Genomic DNA, 14,501 nt, shown 5'->3' with positions numbered 1-14,501 from the left:
ACGAGTAACAAACCTTTCGAATTTTCAGATGCTGCTAACTGGGGCGTGAGAAAGGAAGGACTGAAAGTTGGATGGGAGAATGAAGGAAAGGGGTAAAAACTGAGCAAAGAGGAAGGAACTTGGCCCAGGGCTAGGAAGGCCAAAAGAGACGTATGGATTTAGGAAAGGAAGCAGGAGCGAGGATGAAATGGCAGAAGTAAAAAGCAGGGTCAGAGGTCTGGGTTGAAAGAACACAATTGGAGTAGAGTTGAAGGTGACAGAAGATGAGTCTAGGTTTACTAGGAGAAATAGAAAAAGTCTCTCGGGGACGCTGGCCTTAAGTCTCACAACCACCAGATAGGTATTTCAGAAAACAAGAGGTTCAGGACACATCTCTGAAAGGTCTGAGTTGCCTTATTCAGGTGTGACTGTAGTGGGGGAATAGGGAAATCTACCAGAGAAGTGGCTAGGGCTCAGAGTTATCCTAGGGGCAGCTGACGACAGGGGCAGAGCCAAGGGAACTGCTGGATCAGGAGGCCCACGAACAAAGCAGGGGCATAGCCGCCTGTCACTTCCCTGCCAGGAAGGAAGCCAGGTATATTACTATAACCAAGGCACACTGGAGTCTTTACTGTATGGAGAACTTGGCTCCTGCCCGCAATCCTACGGCTCGGCGTCACACACAGGAAGTAGGGCCTCTGGGCAACCAGAAATGGGAATGGGACTGAAGGAGATTCAGCCCACAAATATCCGACCACCAGCTTCCACCTCTGCAATCTGCCACCCTGTGTCTGCTCAACGCATCACAGAAACAAGTTTTCAAGGTGAGTATACAGACGGCAGAGAAAAGTTGAACAATGAGGTCAGCATTCAAAAATGGGGTCAAATCGACAGCTGGGAAGGGGTGTAGAGACAGGTAGAATTTAGATCCTGAGCCTTTAATAACCACTACCTTCTCTCAGTGCTCTCTGTTTTTAGACTCTATATGAGAACACCTAGGGCTTCCCTGGTGGCGCCTGCCAATGCAGGGGACACGGGTTCGAGCCCTGGTCTGCGAAGATCCCACATGCCGTGCAGCAACTAAGCGCATGTGCCACAACGACGGAGCCTGCATTCTAGAGCCCGTGAGCCTCAACTACCGAAGCCCACGTGCCTACAGCCCATGCTCCGCAACAAGAGAAGCCACCGCGATGAGATGCCCGCACACCGCAACCGAGAGTAGCCCCCGCTAGCCGCCAACTAGAGAAAGCCCGTGCACAGCAATGAGAGACCCAGTGCAGCCAAAAACATAAATACGTAGAATAAATAAGTTCAAACAGTAAATAAATACATAAACATAAATTACAAAAAAAAACAACACCTAATGCAGGTGGGAAGGTGGGAGGGCCACTGTAGAGGTCATCTATGCTACATGTACAAGAACCCCGAGAGCACACCAATCGGTACCACACTTTTCACTGCTGTAGCCGATCATTCCCCCTGTACTGCCACACTGTAGCACTCCCTTCCCTCATCTACTGCTATAGTCTCTTTGGAAGGTGTTTCCGAACTCTTGTTATCAGAGTGCCAGTTGAACTGTCCTCACTTCCTTCATTTATACCAGGATTGAAGACCTTGTGGTCCGAGATCCTGTCCAGAGAGCAAGCAGGCTAAGGCTCTGTCTTTGTTGATGTATTTCATCAGAAAGGGCTCTACCCCCTCTCCTAGTTCATGGTGTGAAGTGTTCTTGGCCTCTCGGGAAAGTGGAGAGAATGGAAAGGACCCTATATGAGAATGCTAGGCTCTGTAAAACATTTCAGGTTTTTAAAAATAAGACTCATTTTGTATTGGACTGACAACAGTCCTATGAAATACAAAGAAGGCCGAGAATCAGTGACAGGAAAGGATCACCAGTAAGAACTACAGCAGTCACCGCTTACCTCGTAGCATAGGGCACTGTCCGTGATCCTTAAGAAGAGTTAGTAGAAATGCCTTGCCCATCTTGCCCCTGAACCCCTTGAAAGGTACACGACTGCTGTGTTGGTGTTTAGGGGGAGCATCTCACTTACCAGGGACTGACTTCTCCCTTGATTCCTCTGTAGTGATGGAGACTTCCCCGCTGATGAAAAATTCCCTGGGATTGCAACCTCCAAGCCAGACAGCTTTCCTATGGAATGACAGAGAACTTGTCAAGGTGAAACACCAGTCTGCGGGAGAAAGGGAGGAAGAGAATGATGGAAATCGTTTCTGGGAAACTATTTTTACATTATGTGTTGTTTGTTCCCGGTAAATAAACTGAAATCTTCTTAACAGTACAACAAAATCTAAACCACTAAAGCCAACAATACAGGAGTATAACGTTCGACAAAAATTTCTTTGGCTGCGCAGCATGTGGGATCTTAGCTCCCCAACCAGGGATTGAACCCACGCCTGCTGCGTTGGAAGCGCAGAGTCTTCACCACGGGACCACCGGGGAAGTCCCAGGACTATCACTTTTAAAGGAGAAGGTACAAACCCCTCGGTTCTATGAACTGGAGATTTTTAGTAAGAAGTCAATATATTTGTTGTTAGGCACATTTTATGTTAGGCTGTCTCCCTGCACAGGATGCAGGCGCCTTGAGAATGGAAGTCATATCCCTCTATAGTACGTCCCTCTTCTTTCTGCTTTGCAGTTTGCTGCTCCACTTGTTCAACCCCACCTAGTAATAACCTATACTTCCCTTGTTCCTGTTTTCCCATCTGGAAAACAGACAAAAGGCAACCAAACAATGCAAAGGTCTCAACAAATAAGGGATATCCAAAACCAGAGATGGCCAGAACTTCTGTACCCCTGATGAAATAGTCCTCATACAAAACCTGATAATCAAATTCCTTAATGCTAGGAATCACAGTGAAAAATAGTATCTGAACTGACTTCTGTCAGATGAGTGAGAACTAAGGTTAATTCAGTGTATCTGAAGCATAGAAAGTGAGGGCAAAAGTGGCACAAGATGGGGCTAGAGAAGCAGAGAGGATTCTAGACCACGCAGAGTCTTAAAGGCCAACAGTGTGTTTTCTATTCTCAAAACAATGTTTGTGAGCGATGTTTATGAGCAACGTTCCAACTTGCTTTGAAGGTTTCTTGTGTGAAGAGTGGATTGGAAGGAAACAAGATATATGGACACTAGTTAGGACCTAATCGCAACAGACAGGCAAGTTCAGTATTAGGAAGTTGAGGAAGAGCTGGCTGACAGATTCCAAAGAAATTCAGGAGATGAACTGAAGCGGGCTTAATGGGGTAGGAGATGGAGGAAAGGAAGGTCTTAGGGAATTCAAGGGTTTACTGCACACATGAGCAAAGTCTCAAAATTAATCATTTGAACGTACAGAGGCGGATCTCCCAAATGACACCGGTTAGGAAGCAACGGTACGCCCTTTAGAATTCCTAGAGACAACACAAATCAACTGTTTCGATGGAAAATTCGGCGGGACTCTTGATTTCCATGGGAATACAGAGAAAAGAGACACTGATCTGGCTTGCAGGTATATTTAGGAAGCTGTTAGCCGGACATCACCTACTAGTATCATGTAAGTAGGCCGTCCGAAGTAGGAAGCTTAGGGGAAAAACCTGGAGGAAAACTTAAAAGCTTAAGCCACACCTCTACACTACACCACCTTTCACAATTTCTTCTCAGATAAGCATCATCCCCATCAGTGAAGAAACTCGTACCTCATAATAGGAAAAACAGGCCTAAAGATTCAATGTGTGTCTTGGGAGGTCCCATCTATGCGATATCTTCCTGGGACCAGAAAAGGCCCCAGGAAGATCAATCTCTGCACCCCTGAAAGCTTACCACCAAGGAAAATGACTAGGTCCATAGATTTCCTCCCTCAAACCAGCTTACCTCACACATAGATCATTAGCAACTCCGCCCTTACTCACATTATCACAGTCACAAGAGTGGTTAGGGAGAAAAGCACTAACCAGGGGAACTAAAACAGAGGCAATCCAGGCCAAGCTGGGCTGGTGGCAGATATCTTGCTCCTTACGCTCGGGTGCATAATGCGACTCACCACAGTGCCTTTTTCACAGACCCTTTTGAACGTTTCTCCACAGAATCCAACAGCTCAAGTTAGTTCATGACGCTTCAAGGTCAACAATCGTCAAGAGAAAAACATGCAATATGTCTTACAATGTTGGATTCCTTACAAACAGGACAAGGAGATAACCATGTAGACAAAACCAGAGCATTTGAAAACATCTGTATTCTACAAACACACCAGTGAATGCTATAAATAAGGTACTATGACATAAAACAAAATGAAAACTAGATGTGAGACTGTTCTCTTCAGTGTACAGACTTCATGGCAGTTGCTGCACACTATCTAGCTACTTAGATCTTTAACTCTCTGTTCTGTTAATACCAAATGAGGCCCAAGTGTGTCAACCTGTTTCCCACAGAAACCAAAAAGTCTACATGCATCTCTTTTCTCCTGTGCCCTTTCACCTTACCTGCTCCCAATTCTCCACCAACGTCCTCCTCTTTCTCTAATTATTCTCCTCTTCATTTTGCTTGGCCTTGCCCCCAAGCATGCAAGACAGAGAGTCCTAGAGGTCCAAGATTCTAGAGTGGCTGTTTGCAAGGCGGAGGAGATTACAGTAACTGCCACACTGTATATACTTCTGTGCAAAGAAAAAGGGACAGTGTTCAGAATGTCTCTCACATATAACAAGAGCTGGAGATGGCAGGATACCTGTGTGGCCCAAGGAACTAGAGCTAGCAAATTATGGGCCAAACAATTGCAACCAAAGGCTGGAAGAGGAAAGGTCTGCAACCAGCTCTGTCTCCTAGCTCTCTGGTATTTGCTGCCAACGGGCAGAGTCTATTTCGTGAAGCATCAAGCACTGAAAAGAAGACTCCTGCTGCTGGAAGGTGACAGGAAGTAACGTCCAATGCAAGATCAAGGCTTGTCCTCGAAGCAATGCCCATAATGGAAGAAAAAAAAAAAAGAGAAAGCGGAAGAGAAATGTTAAGTCGCAAGTCCAACCTGGCCCCCAGCCTAGCCCAGCCCAAGGAAGGTAGGAGTCAAGGAGAAGAAACTAAAAGAGAAGAGCCTTGGACCACAACATTCTCCACAAGGTACACTCAACAAACTTCACCCTACTCTTGAACCAAGTTACAAAAAGAGCTTCTTAATCCCTACTTTGGCTCCTTAAAAGCTGCTATCAGTTCACTCATTAGACACATATGATTTCAGAACAACTGTAATAGTTCAAACTAGATGGCTCTTTCCTTCCTAAGGATTATTAATTAAAGAAGATCTATATAGCTCTAAGTATATGATACATAAAATAGAATACTCTGTAGAATATAAGTAACTCTTAGTTCAGTGTATTAATGAACGTCTGTAAGAAATGTTGCAATGATTTCCCTAATGGAAGAGCCTGGGGGAGGTAAATCTGTCTTCTAGGATTTCCTCCCCAGAGCTCAGAAACTCAGGTGTTGTTTTAGCTCTCCTACACTCTCTTCACCCAAGCCCGCCTTCCTGTTGGGGATCGGACCTCCCTATTGGCTCTCTCATACCTTTCAACTGCCTGCTTTGTGACATCACTCTCCTACCAAACCTACTACCACTTGGTAGAGCCTTGGGGTTTCCGTGGAGCTGTTTGGACCAGTAACCAGTGACCTCTGTACTGGACACGTGCGCCGTTCAGCTGCAGCCACTCGGACATCCTCTAGTGTTGTCTCCTCATCCCTTGTACCTGCAGTGGATGCTTCCTCTTCTCTGACCATGTCAGGTAAGAAAAGAAACTTTGGAAAGTTTTGCGTTCGATTTCTTTTGCCCCTAAATTGAGTAAGTAGGAGATTCAAAATAGCATGGAATAATGAGGGAAAGTATTGAACTACAAGTCTGGAGACCTAATTTCAGTTTTGACTTTGACGTTTACTATCTGTGTGACTTTGGACAAATCACTGGCTGTCTCACAAAGCCTGTTGCTTTCCTTAACTGTTACGTTAGGATACCACGTTGGGTTGATCACTCTGATCCCCTTCTTTTCCAGTATTGAGCCTTAAAGGGTACCCATGTAGAAAACGAAATCAGACACTTCTCAAGAGTGTTTCAACAGAAACATAGAAAAGCCAGGGGACATAGAAAACTAGCAATATATACCAAGATGTTTCATCTCTAATGGTCTCCCTCCACTAGGATTTCGACTAGTTGAAAAGAGAGAATAGGGAGAGAGGATGGAGAGTACTGGGCTCTACAGGGAGGCACAGAGTCGAGCGTAAGGAAGTTTAGGATGGTTTTCATTAGCACAGGCCAACAGGCACCAAGAGATGGGAGAAAATGTAAGAATGAAGAGGGAAAGCATAGAGGAGCTCTCAAGAAAAACGGAGTTTGCAATGGAATGCTGATGGGAACCAAAGATTTTCAATTAAAGCAGAAACAGCACAGAGGGAAACCTGCTCAGAGCAGGGCAAAACCAAGTTGATGGTAGCAAACCCTTACATTAACAGACTAAGAAGGAAAGTAAGGCCAGAACAGGGGATCACCAGGAAAGGCAGCTTATCAGAAAAGTCATACTCCGTTTTCTTTCTTTTATTGCCTCTCTGAATACAGTTGGCCACTTGACAGTTTTGAATATAAACATTTTAGAAATACGTTTTAGAAATGATGCCTCCTATAAACAAGCAACCACAGTGGTTATCTAGGGGGCTGCTTTTCAGTGTTTTATTCTTTCTAATTTTTAAACTAGGTAGACATTTCACCAATTCAACATTTTAAGTGATATCTTCTAAATTGAATCAGAAGGACTATTTTCCTTGGTGTGATATGTAGGTTCTAAGGCAAGGCTGCTTTTCATTTTTACAGTTATTTCCTTCCTAACACAGAGAGCACATTGATCAACAGCCATCGTTCGCTTGTAGAGCTTAGCTACCGAAGAAGAAGAAGAAAAAGTCAAGCCCCACATCTCTAATTCCCCCCCCCACTTAGGGAATTCCCTGGCGGTCCAGTGCTTAGGACTCGGTGCTTTCACGGCCAGGGCCACGCGGCGCGGCCAAAGAAACAAAACAAACAAACATCCACGTTTATCGAAAACCATATTGTGGAGTCCTGTGGATTTTCTTACATTTGAAAATCTTTTTTAATTGGATTCTAGGCATGATGGTTTTTTGAGGTTTTGGGATGCCATCTTCTTGGATGCTGAAGATGATTCTAATCTAAGTTCTAGGATAAATCCAAAAACCTTCCTGATACATTTTAAGCTTCCTTTCTGCTTATTATATAAGCTATATTCATTGAAATATATATTTCTCCTAGGCTTAATACCTCTTACTTGCTGGGTAAAAATATGAAGGAGCACAATAATGAAACTCTTTTACACTTATTATTTTGCTGTCTGCTTCGTACCGGTTTTCATTGAAATACTTGTCTATATGTGTTGTGGCTACCTATACATGCACATTTATTGCATTCTGTTGCTTGTTATGCATTTTTTACTGACATACCTTCTCTGTCTGTATGCATTGGCTAGGAATTCATTCACCTCTATCACCTCCATCGTGTCTTCTGGTTAATAGTATTCACTAAAATAGAGTGGGCAAAATTCACTTTCATAATATTGCATGGATAGTACAGAATGCCATTTGTTAGTAAATTCATTAGGCTTCGATACTTGCCACATACCTCAGTTTTCATTAATATCTATGGATTTCTTTTTCGTTAACGTAATATGCTTGTCATGATTTTTCTTTGTCTTTCTAGAACTTATTGTATCTTCCTCCATATAAATCATACGCAATAGATCAGCTTATTCATCTATTAATTATTACTGCTATTATTATTGGTGGTGGTGTTATAACCACTTTATAGGTGAGGAATCTGAAGTAATCAGATAACTTTTCCCTTTCCAAAAGCACTTAAGAAATCCACTTTCGGGTAATCATTTTGAGGTAGGATGAGAAACCAGGCTTGAAGAGGGCAAAAATGACTCTTTCAATTCACCAGTTGGACTGAGCTGTACGTCACCTCTAGGTAATAGCGTGGGAACTGCACAAGCAAAGGGAGACACTGAAGACGACCATGGTAATAGCCGTACTGTTTTCTAATGGACAAAAAAAATGCCTATATTATAAGTTCTATTTCTCCTGCTTTCTGGCAGTATCATGCTCAGAGTGGAGTCCTGGCAAGGAAGTCAGGATACTTAGGTTCTGAAACCTGGTAATGATACTAACATAATGAGAGAACTTGAACAAGTCAACCCGACCTCTCTGAGCCTCAGTTTCCTTACTCACGAAATGAGACTGAGAACATCGAAGTTCTCTAAGGGCCTCCTAGTTCTAAAATGCTTCCAGTCTAGGAAATAGCATAGAAGTCAATACGAGTGCAGGCTGAAGGGAAAGACAGGGCAGGGAGAAGGTTGCTTCCAGCCTAGAGAACAATCTCTGAACCACACCACTTGGCTCTTCTGCCCGTCTGTGCCCAAGATGGGAGCACAGGCAGTTAATAGAGAAGAGTGGAAAACTGCTCAGTCCTTACAGCCATCATTAACTGTCTGATTTTGGGTTTCTCAGGAAGTAGTGATAGTAGAGGTGTCCTGATAGCAAGAACCTTCAGATGATGCCGTTCCTCAAACGTAGTGAGAATTTCTCAACCTCCCTGAGTTTTTCATGACCCTCTTGTTCTTACAGAAAATTTCCAACATCCATCTCTACTTGGAACTCTAAATTCTCTGCAGCATTCTCCTCCTGTGGTGAGCAATGCAACTTCCCTAACACGAAGTGTCTGCAACTTCTCCAGAGTCTCTGCCCCTGCCGTCAGTTCGGCATCGGCTACCGGTACCCCTTTCCAGACACTCATGGGTAGTGCCTACCTTTACCAACATTCTAGCACGACTATGTTATCTGGAGTTACTGACCACAGCCAGATCTCCACTTCAGCTGCTTCCTATCCAGGTGTTCTTGAGTGGGACATCACAGCAAGCACTGAAAAGAATTCTTCTTCACTCGGAGACTTTACTCTGGCACTCACTGACCGCCACACAGCTGCCTCCTCCATGTTTCTGGCAGCCCAGTATGATAAAACTTCAGACGCCAAGAACATGGTCCCTCTACATCCATCGCTTTCTGCCAGCCTTGCTCAGGGAACACCATCTCAGATTCCAAATCAGGGGCAGAGCCGCCTGCCACTTCCCTGCCAGGAAGGAAGCCAGGTATATTACTATAACCAAGGCACACTGGAGTCTTTACTGTATGGAGAACTTGGCTCCTGCCCGCAATCCTACGGCTCGGCGTCATACACAGGAAGTCGGGCCTCTGGGCAACCAGAAATGGGAATGGGACTGAAGGAGATTCAGCCCACAAATATCCGACCACCAGCTTCCACCTCTGCAGTCTGCCACCCTGTGTCTGCTCAACGCATCACAGAAACAAGTTTTCAAGGTGAGTATAACAAACGCCAGAGAAAGTTGAAGAATGAGGTCGGCACTCAAAAATGGGGTCAAATCGACAGCTGGGAAGGGGTGTAGAGGCAGGTAGAATTTAGATCCTGAGCCTTTAATAACCACTACCTTCGCTCAGTGCCCTCTGTTTTTAGACTCTCTATGAGAACACCTAGGGCTTCCCTGGTGGCGCCGTGGTTAAGAATCCGCCTGCCAATGCAATGCGGGGGACACGGGTTCGAGCCCTGGTCTGCGAAGATCCCACATGCCGTGCAGCAACTAAGCGCATGTGCCACAACGACGGAGCCTGCATTCTAGAGCCCGTGAGCCTCAACTACCGAAGCCCACGTGCCTACAGCCCATGCTCCGCAACAAGAGAAGCCACCGCGATGAGAAGCCCGCACACCGCAACCAAGAGTAGCCCCCGCTAGCCGCCAACTAGAGAAAGCCCGTGCACAGCAATGAGAGACCCAGTGCAGCCAAAAAAATAAATACGTAGAATAAATAAGTTCAAACAGTAAATAAATACATAAACATAAATTACAAAAAAAAGAACACCTAATGCAGGTGGGAAGGTGGGAGGGCCACTGTAGAGGTCATCTATGCTACATGTACAAGAACCCCGAGAGCACACCAATCGGTACCACACTTTTCACTGCTGTAGCCGATCGTTCCCCCTGTACTGCCACACTGTAGCACTCCCTTCCCTCATCTACTGCTATAGTCTCTTCGGAAGGTGTTTCAGAACTCTTGTTATGTGAGTGCCAGTTGAACTGTCCTCACTTCCTTCATTTATACCAGGATTGAAGACCTTGTGGTCCGAGATCCTGTCCAGAGAGCAAGCAGGCTAAGACTCTGTCTTTGTTGATGTGTTTCATCAGCAAGGGCTCTACCCCCTCTCCTAGTTCATGGTGTGACGTGTTCTTGGCCTCTCGGGAAAGTGGGGAGAATGGAAAGGACCCTATATGAGAATGCTAGGCTTTGTAAAACATTTCAGGTTTTTAAAAATAAGACTCATTTTGTATTGGACTTATAACAGTCCTATGAAATACAAAGCGAGCCGAGAATCAGTGACAGGAAAGGCTCACCAGTAAGAATTACAACAGTCACCGCTTACCTCGTAGCATAGGGCACTGTCCGTGATCCTTAAGAAGAGTTAGTAGAAATGCCTTGCCCATCTTGCCCCTGAACCCCTTGAAAGGTACATGACTGCTGTGTTGGTGTTTAGGGGGAGCATCTCACTTACCAGGGACTGACTTCTCCCTTGATCCCTTTGTAGGGATGGAGACCTCCCCCCTGGTGATGAAAAATTCCCTGGGATTGCAACCTCCAAGCCAGACGTTTTGTGTGACACAAAGTCAAGAACTCCCCAAGTCCTGCAGTAGCAGAAACAGCCACATACTTGAGAGTAACCCACCATCTGAACTTGGGGACATTTCAGTGACAGCTCCAGTCCAGAGTGCCAGGCGTCTCCTGGCCCTGCCTCCAGCTCCAAGCCAGGGACAAATAGAGAGTAAGCACGTGGATGATATCAAAACCAAGCTTTCAAAGCCTCTGGATGCCTACCAGATCCCAACAGAGAACCAAGATCCTCCACTACTCCCTTTAGGAATCCCTGATATTCACCAGCCGCTGGCCTGCACCGATCCCCTCAGCCAAGAGGAGCAGCCTGGTTCTGAAAATGCTGATCTGGGAGAGAACAGCCGGAGTCGTCAGGACCTAGGGACACTTGAAAATGGGATTGAACCTAGCAGTGGTCTTGCAGACATTACTACACTGGCGGAGGATATTCACCTTCCCCAGCTCTTTAATCCTTTGAAAGATCTTGATCAATCCCAAGGTCCCAACGTGATCAAAGCTAAAGACACCAGAGCCATTAAGGTGAATCAGGTGCAGGAAAAGCCAAGTGTCATAAAGGTTCCCTCTGATCAACCCAGGAAGAACAAACAGAAAGCCTCTGAGCCTATCAGTGGCGCTCCCAAGGCCAAAATCCAGCCAAAGAATCCAGAGTGCCTGTTAGGGGGAGAAGTGGTTATATGCCACGCTGCAGTCAGTGACAGGGCTCCTGTGAACACGGCCAAGCACTCTCAAGGCAAACCTCAGAAAGCTGCATCCAGAAAGATCAGCAAAACTAAGAGCCACGGGCAGGAAAAGACCAAAAGGACCAGAGGGAGAAACAAGGCTGAGGAGAACAAGCAGTCAGGGAACAAAGTCAAGGCAGAAGAGAAGCCAGCAATCCCCCACACGAAGCGAAAGGAACACCAAACTGAGCTTCTCCAACAGAGCTTTCAAAAGCCTCGAACCTCCCTTGGCGTGCGCATGCTGGAGTCTGTGAAGGTTCTTCATGCGCTGGGGAAGAAGAATGAGACGAAAACTGGGCGCTCTTCCTGTCGGCTCTTGGGAAAGTCAAGCAACCCCAAAGACCCCCAGCCACCCCCAGCTATCCAGCCATGGCGGCATACCCCACGTGAGGGGAAGGGTCCTGAGAAAACGCAAGTCCAAGCCCAGAAACCAGACAGCAGTGCTGAAACAGAGTGTCCGTCTCCAGCCCAGTATGAGCGGCCTCCTCCTGGGAAGGTCAAGTTGATACCTCTGCCTTTTTCTGCCTGGGACAAGCCTCAAGCTCGACCCGCTCCTCGGAGGCCACAGTCTCTGGCCTCACATCGGCCTGCTGGGGCTTACCGTGCCCAGCCTGGTTCTACTGACTCAGCTCAACCTGCTGCAGCCAATTCATCCCAGCCAGCTCCTGCCTCTTTGCCAGGCCCCGCCAAACCAGCTCAGCCAACTGTGACCAACCCAACCCAACCGGCTTGGCCCAACCATACCCAGCCTCGTGTCCCTCAGTCTGCTGCTCCTAGGCCTGCACCCTCCAAAACTTCATCTGGCGCTCCTCTCCAGCGGGAGCCTGTTCCCCCTGCTGTGAATAAGCGCCAGTCCCCACCCAAGCTCCAAACCCACTTTCTACTCCAAGACTTCAGCAAGCAACGAGTTCCATGGAGGGAACCCAACGTGCCTGAGCCAGTCATGTCAAAGCCCATCGAACAAGAGCAGAGGCCAGAGCGAGAGGCCATGAAGAGGCGGGCTCAACAACAACGGGAGAATGCTGCCAGATACACCTCTTCGGGCAAGCTGCAATTTTTCACCGAGAGGGAAAACGAAATGGAAATTGCCGACTACTACGGATACGTCAAGTGAGAGCTGCTAGGATTCTTGGTGCCACCTTGGCTACCAGCTGTTCTTCCATACACAGGTAAGACAGGTATAGAACTGAATAAGTAAATGGAATACAATTAATAGACGAGTAACAAACCTTTCGAATTTTCAGATGCTGCTAACTGGGGCGTGAGAAAGGAAGGACTGAAAGTTGGATGGGAGAATGAAGGAAAGGGGTAAAAACTGAGCAAAGAGGAAGGAACTTGGCCCAGGGCTAGGAAGGCCAAAAGAGACGTATGGATTTAGGAAAGGAAGCAGGAGCGAGGATGAAATGGCAGAAGTAAAAAGCAGGGTCAGAGGTCTGGGTTGAAAGAACACAATTGGAGTAGAGTTGAAGGTGACAGAAGATGAGTCTAGGTTTACTAGGAGAAATAGAAAAAGTCTCTCGGGGACGCTGGCCTTAAGTCTCACAACCACCAGATAGGTATTTCAGAAAACAAGAGGTTCAGGACACATCTCTGAAAGGTCTGAGTTGCCTTATTCAGGTGTGACTGTAGTGGGGGAATAGGGAAATCTACCAGAGAAGTGGCTAGGGCTCAGAGTTATCCTAGGGGCAGCTGACGACAGGGGCAGAGCCAAGGGAACTGCTGGATCAGGAGGCCCACGAACAAAGCAGGGGCATAGCCGCCTGTCACTTCCCTGCCAGGAAGGAAGCCAGGTATATTACTGTAACCAAGGCACACTGGGGTCTTTACTGTATGGAGAACTTGGCTCCTGCCCGCAATCCTACGGCTCGGCGTCACACACAGGAAGTAGGGCCTCTGGGCAACCAGAAATGGGAATGGGACTGAAGGAGATTCAGCCCACAAATATCCGACCACCAGCTTCCACCTCTGCAGTCTGCCACCCTGTGTCTGCTCAACGCATCACAGAAACAAGTTTTCAAGGTGAGTATACAGACGGCAGAGAAAAGTTGAACAATGAGGTCAGCATTCAAAAATGGGGTCAAATCGACAGCTGGGAAGGGGTGTAGAGACAGGTAGAATTTAGATCCTGAGCCTTTAATAACCACTACCTTCTCTCAGTGCTCTCTGTTTTTAGACTCTATATGAGAACACCTAGGGCTTCCCTGGTGGCGCCTGCCAATGCAGGGGACACGGGTTCGAGCCCTGGTCTGCGAAGATCCCACATGCCGTGCAGCAACTAAGCGCATGTGCCACGACGACGGAGCCTGCATTCTAGAGCCCGTGAGCCTCAACTACCGAAGCCCACGTGCCTACAGCCCATGCTCCGCAACAAGAGAAGCCACCGCGATGAGATGCCCGCACACCGCAACCGAGAGTAGCCCCCGCTAGCCGCCAACTAGAGAAAGCCCGTGCACAGCAATGAGAGACCCAGTGCAGCCAAAAACATAAATACGTAGAATAAATAAGTTCAAACAGTAAATAAATACATAAACATAAATTACAAAAAAAAAGAACACCTAATGCAGGTGGGAAGGTGGGAGGGCCACCGTAGAGGTCATCTATGCTACATGTACAAGAACCCCGAGAGCACACCAATCGGTACCACACTTTTCACTGCTGTAGCCGATCGTTCCCCCTGTACTGCCACACTGTAGCACTCCCTTCCCTCATCTACTGCTATAGTCTCTTCGGAAGGTGTTTCCGAACTCTTGTTATGAGAGTGCCAGTTGAACTGTCCTCACTTCCTTCATTTATACCAGGATTGAAGACCTTGTGGTCCGAGATCCTGTCCAGAGAGCAAGCAGGCTAAGGCTCTGTCTTTGTTGATGTATTTCATCAGAAAGGGCTCTACCCCCTCTCCTAGTTCATGGTGTGAAGTGTTCTTGGCCTCTCGGGAAAGTGGGGAGAATGGAAAGGACCCTATATGAGAATGCTAGGCTCTGTAAAACATTTCAGGTTTTTAAAAATAAGACTCATTTTGTATTGGACTGACAACAGTC

The 14,501-nt window shown here is 46.7% G+C and overlaps 1 protein-coding gene across 1 annotated transcript in view; it reads right to left on the bottom strand.

Annotated features, from left to right (window-relative positions):
* LOC309622135 (uncharacterized protein) overlaps nt 1-14,501 on the bottom strand; it is a gene marked incomplete at both ends in the record, with an annotated part of 99,790 nt that overhangs the window by 48,628 nt on the left and 36,661 nt on the right. Inside the window, one exon of the mRNA XM_082409289.1 lies at nt 2,028-2,165. Within this exon, the coding sequence (XP_082265415.1) occupies nt 2,028-2,165 (138 nt within the window). The remainder of the gene's footprint in view (nt 1-2,027; nt 2,166-14,501) is intronic.

The sequence above is a fragment of the Balaenoptera borealis genome (assembly GCF_965194805.1).
Source record: "Balaenoptera borealis genome assembly, contig: HAP1_SCAFFOLD_1613, whole genome shotgun sequence".
Lineage (NCBI taxonomy): Eukaryota > Metazoa > Chordata > Mammalia > Artiodactyla > Balaenopteridae > Balaenoptera > Balaenoptera borealis.
This window is presented reverse-complemented; position numbering and strand designations above follow the sequence as displayed.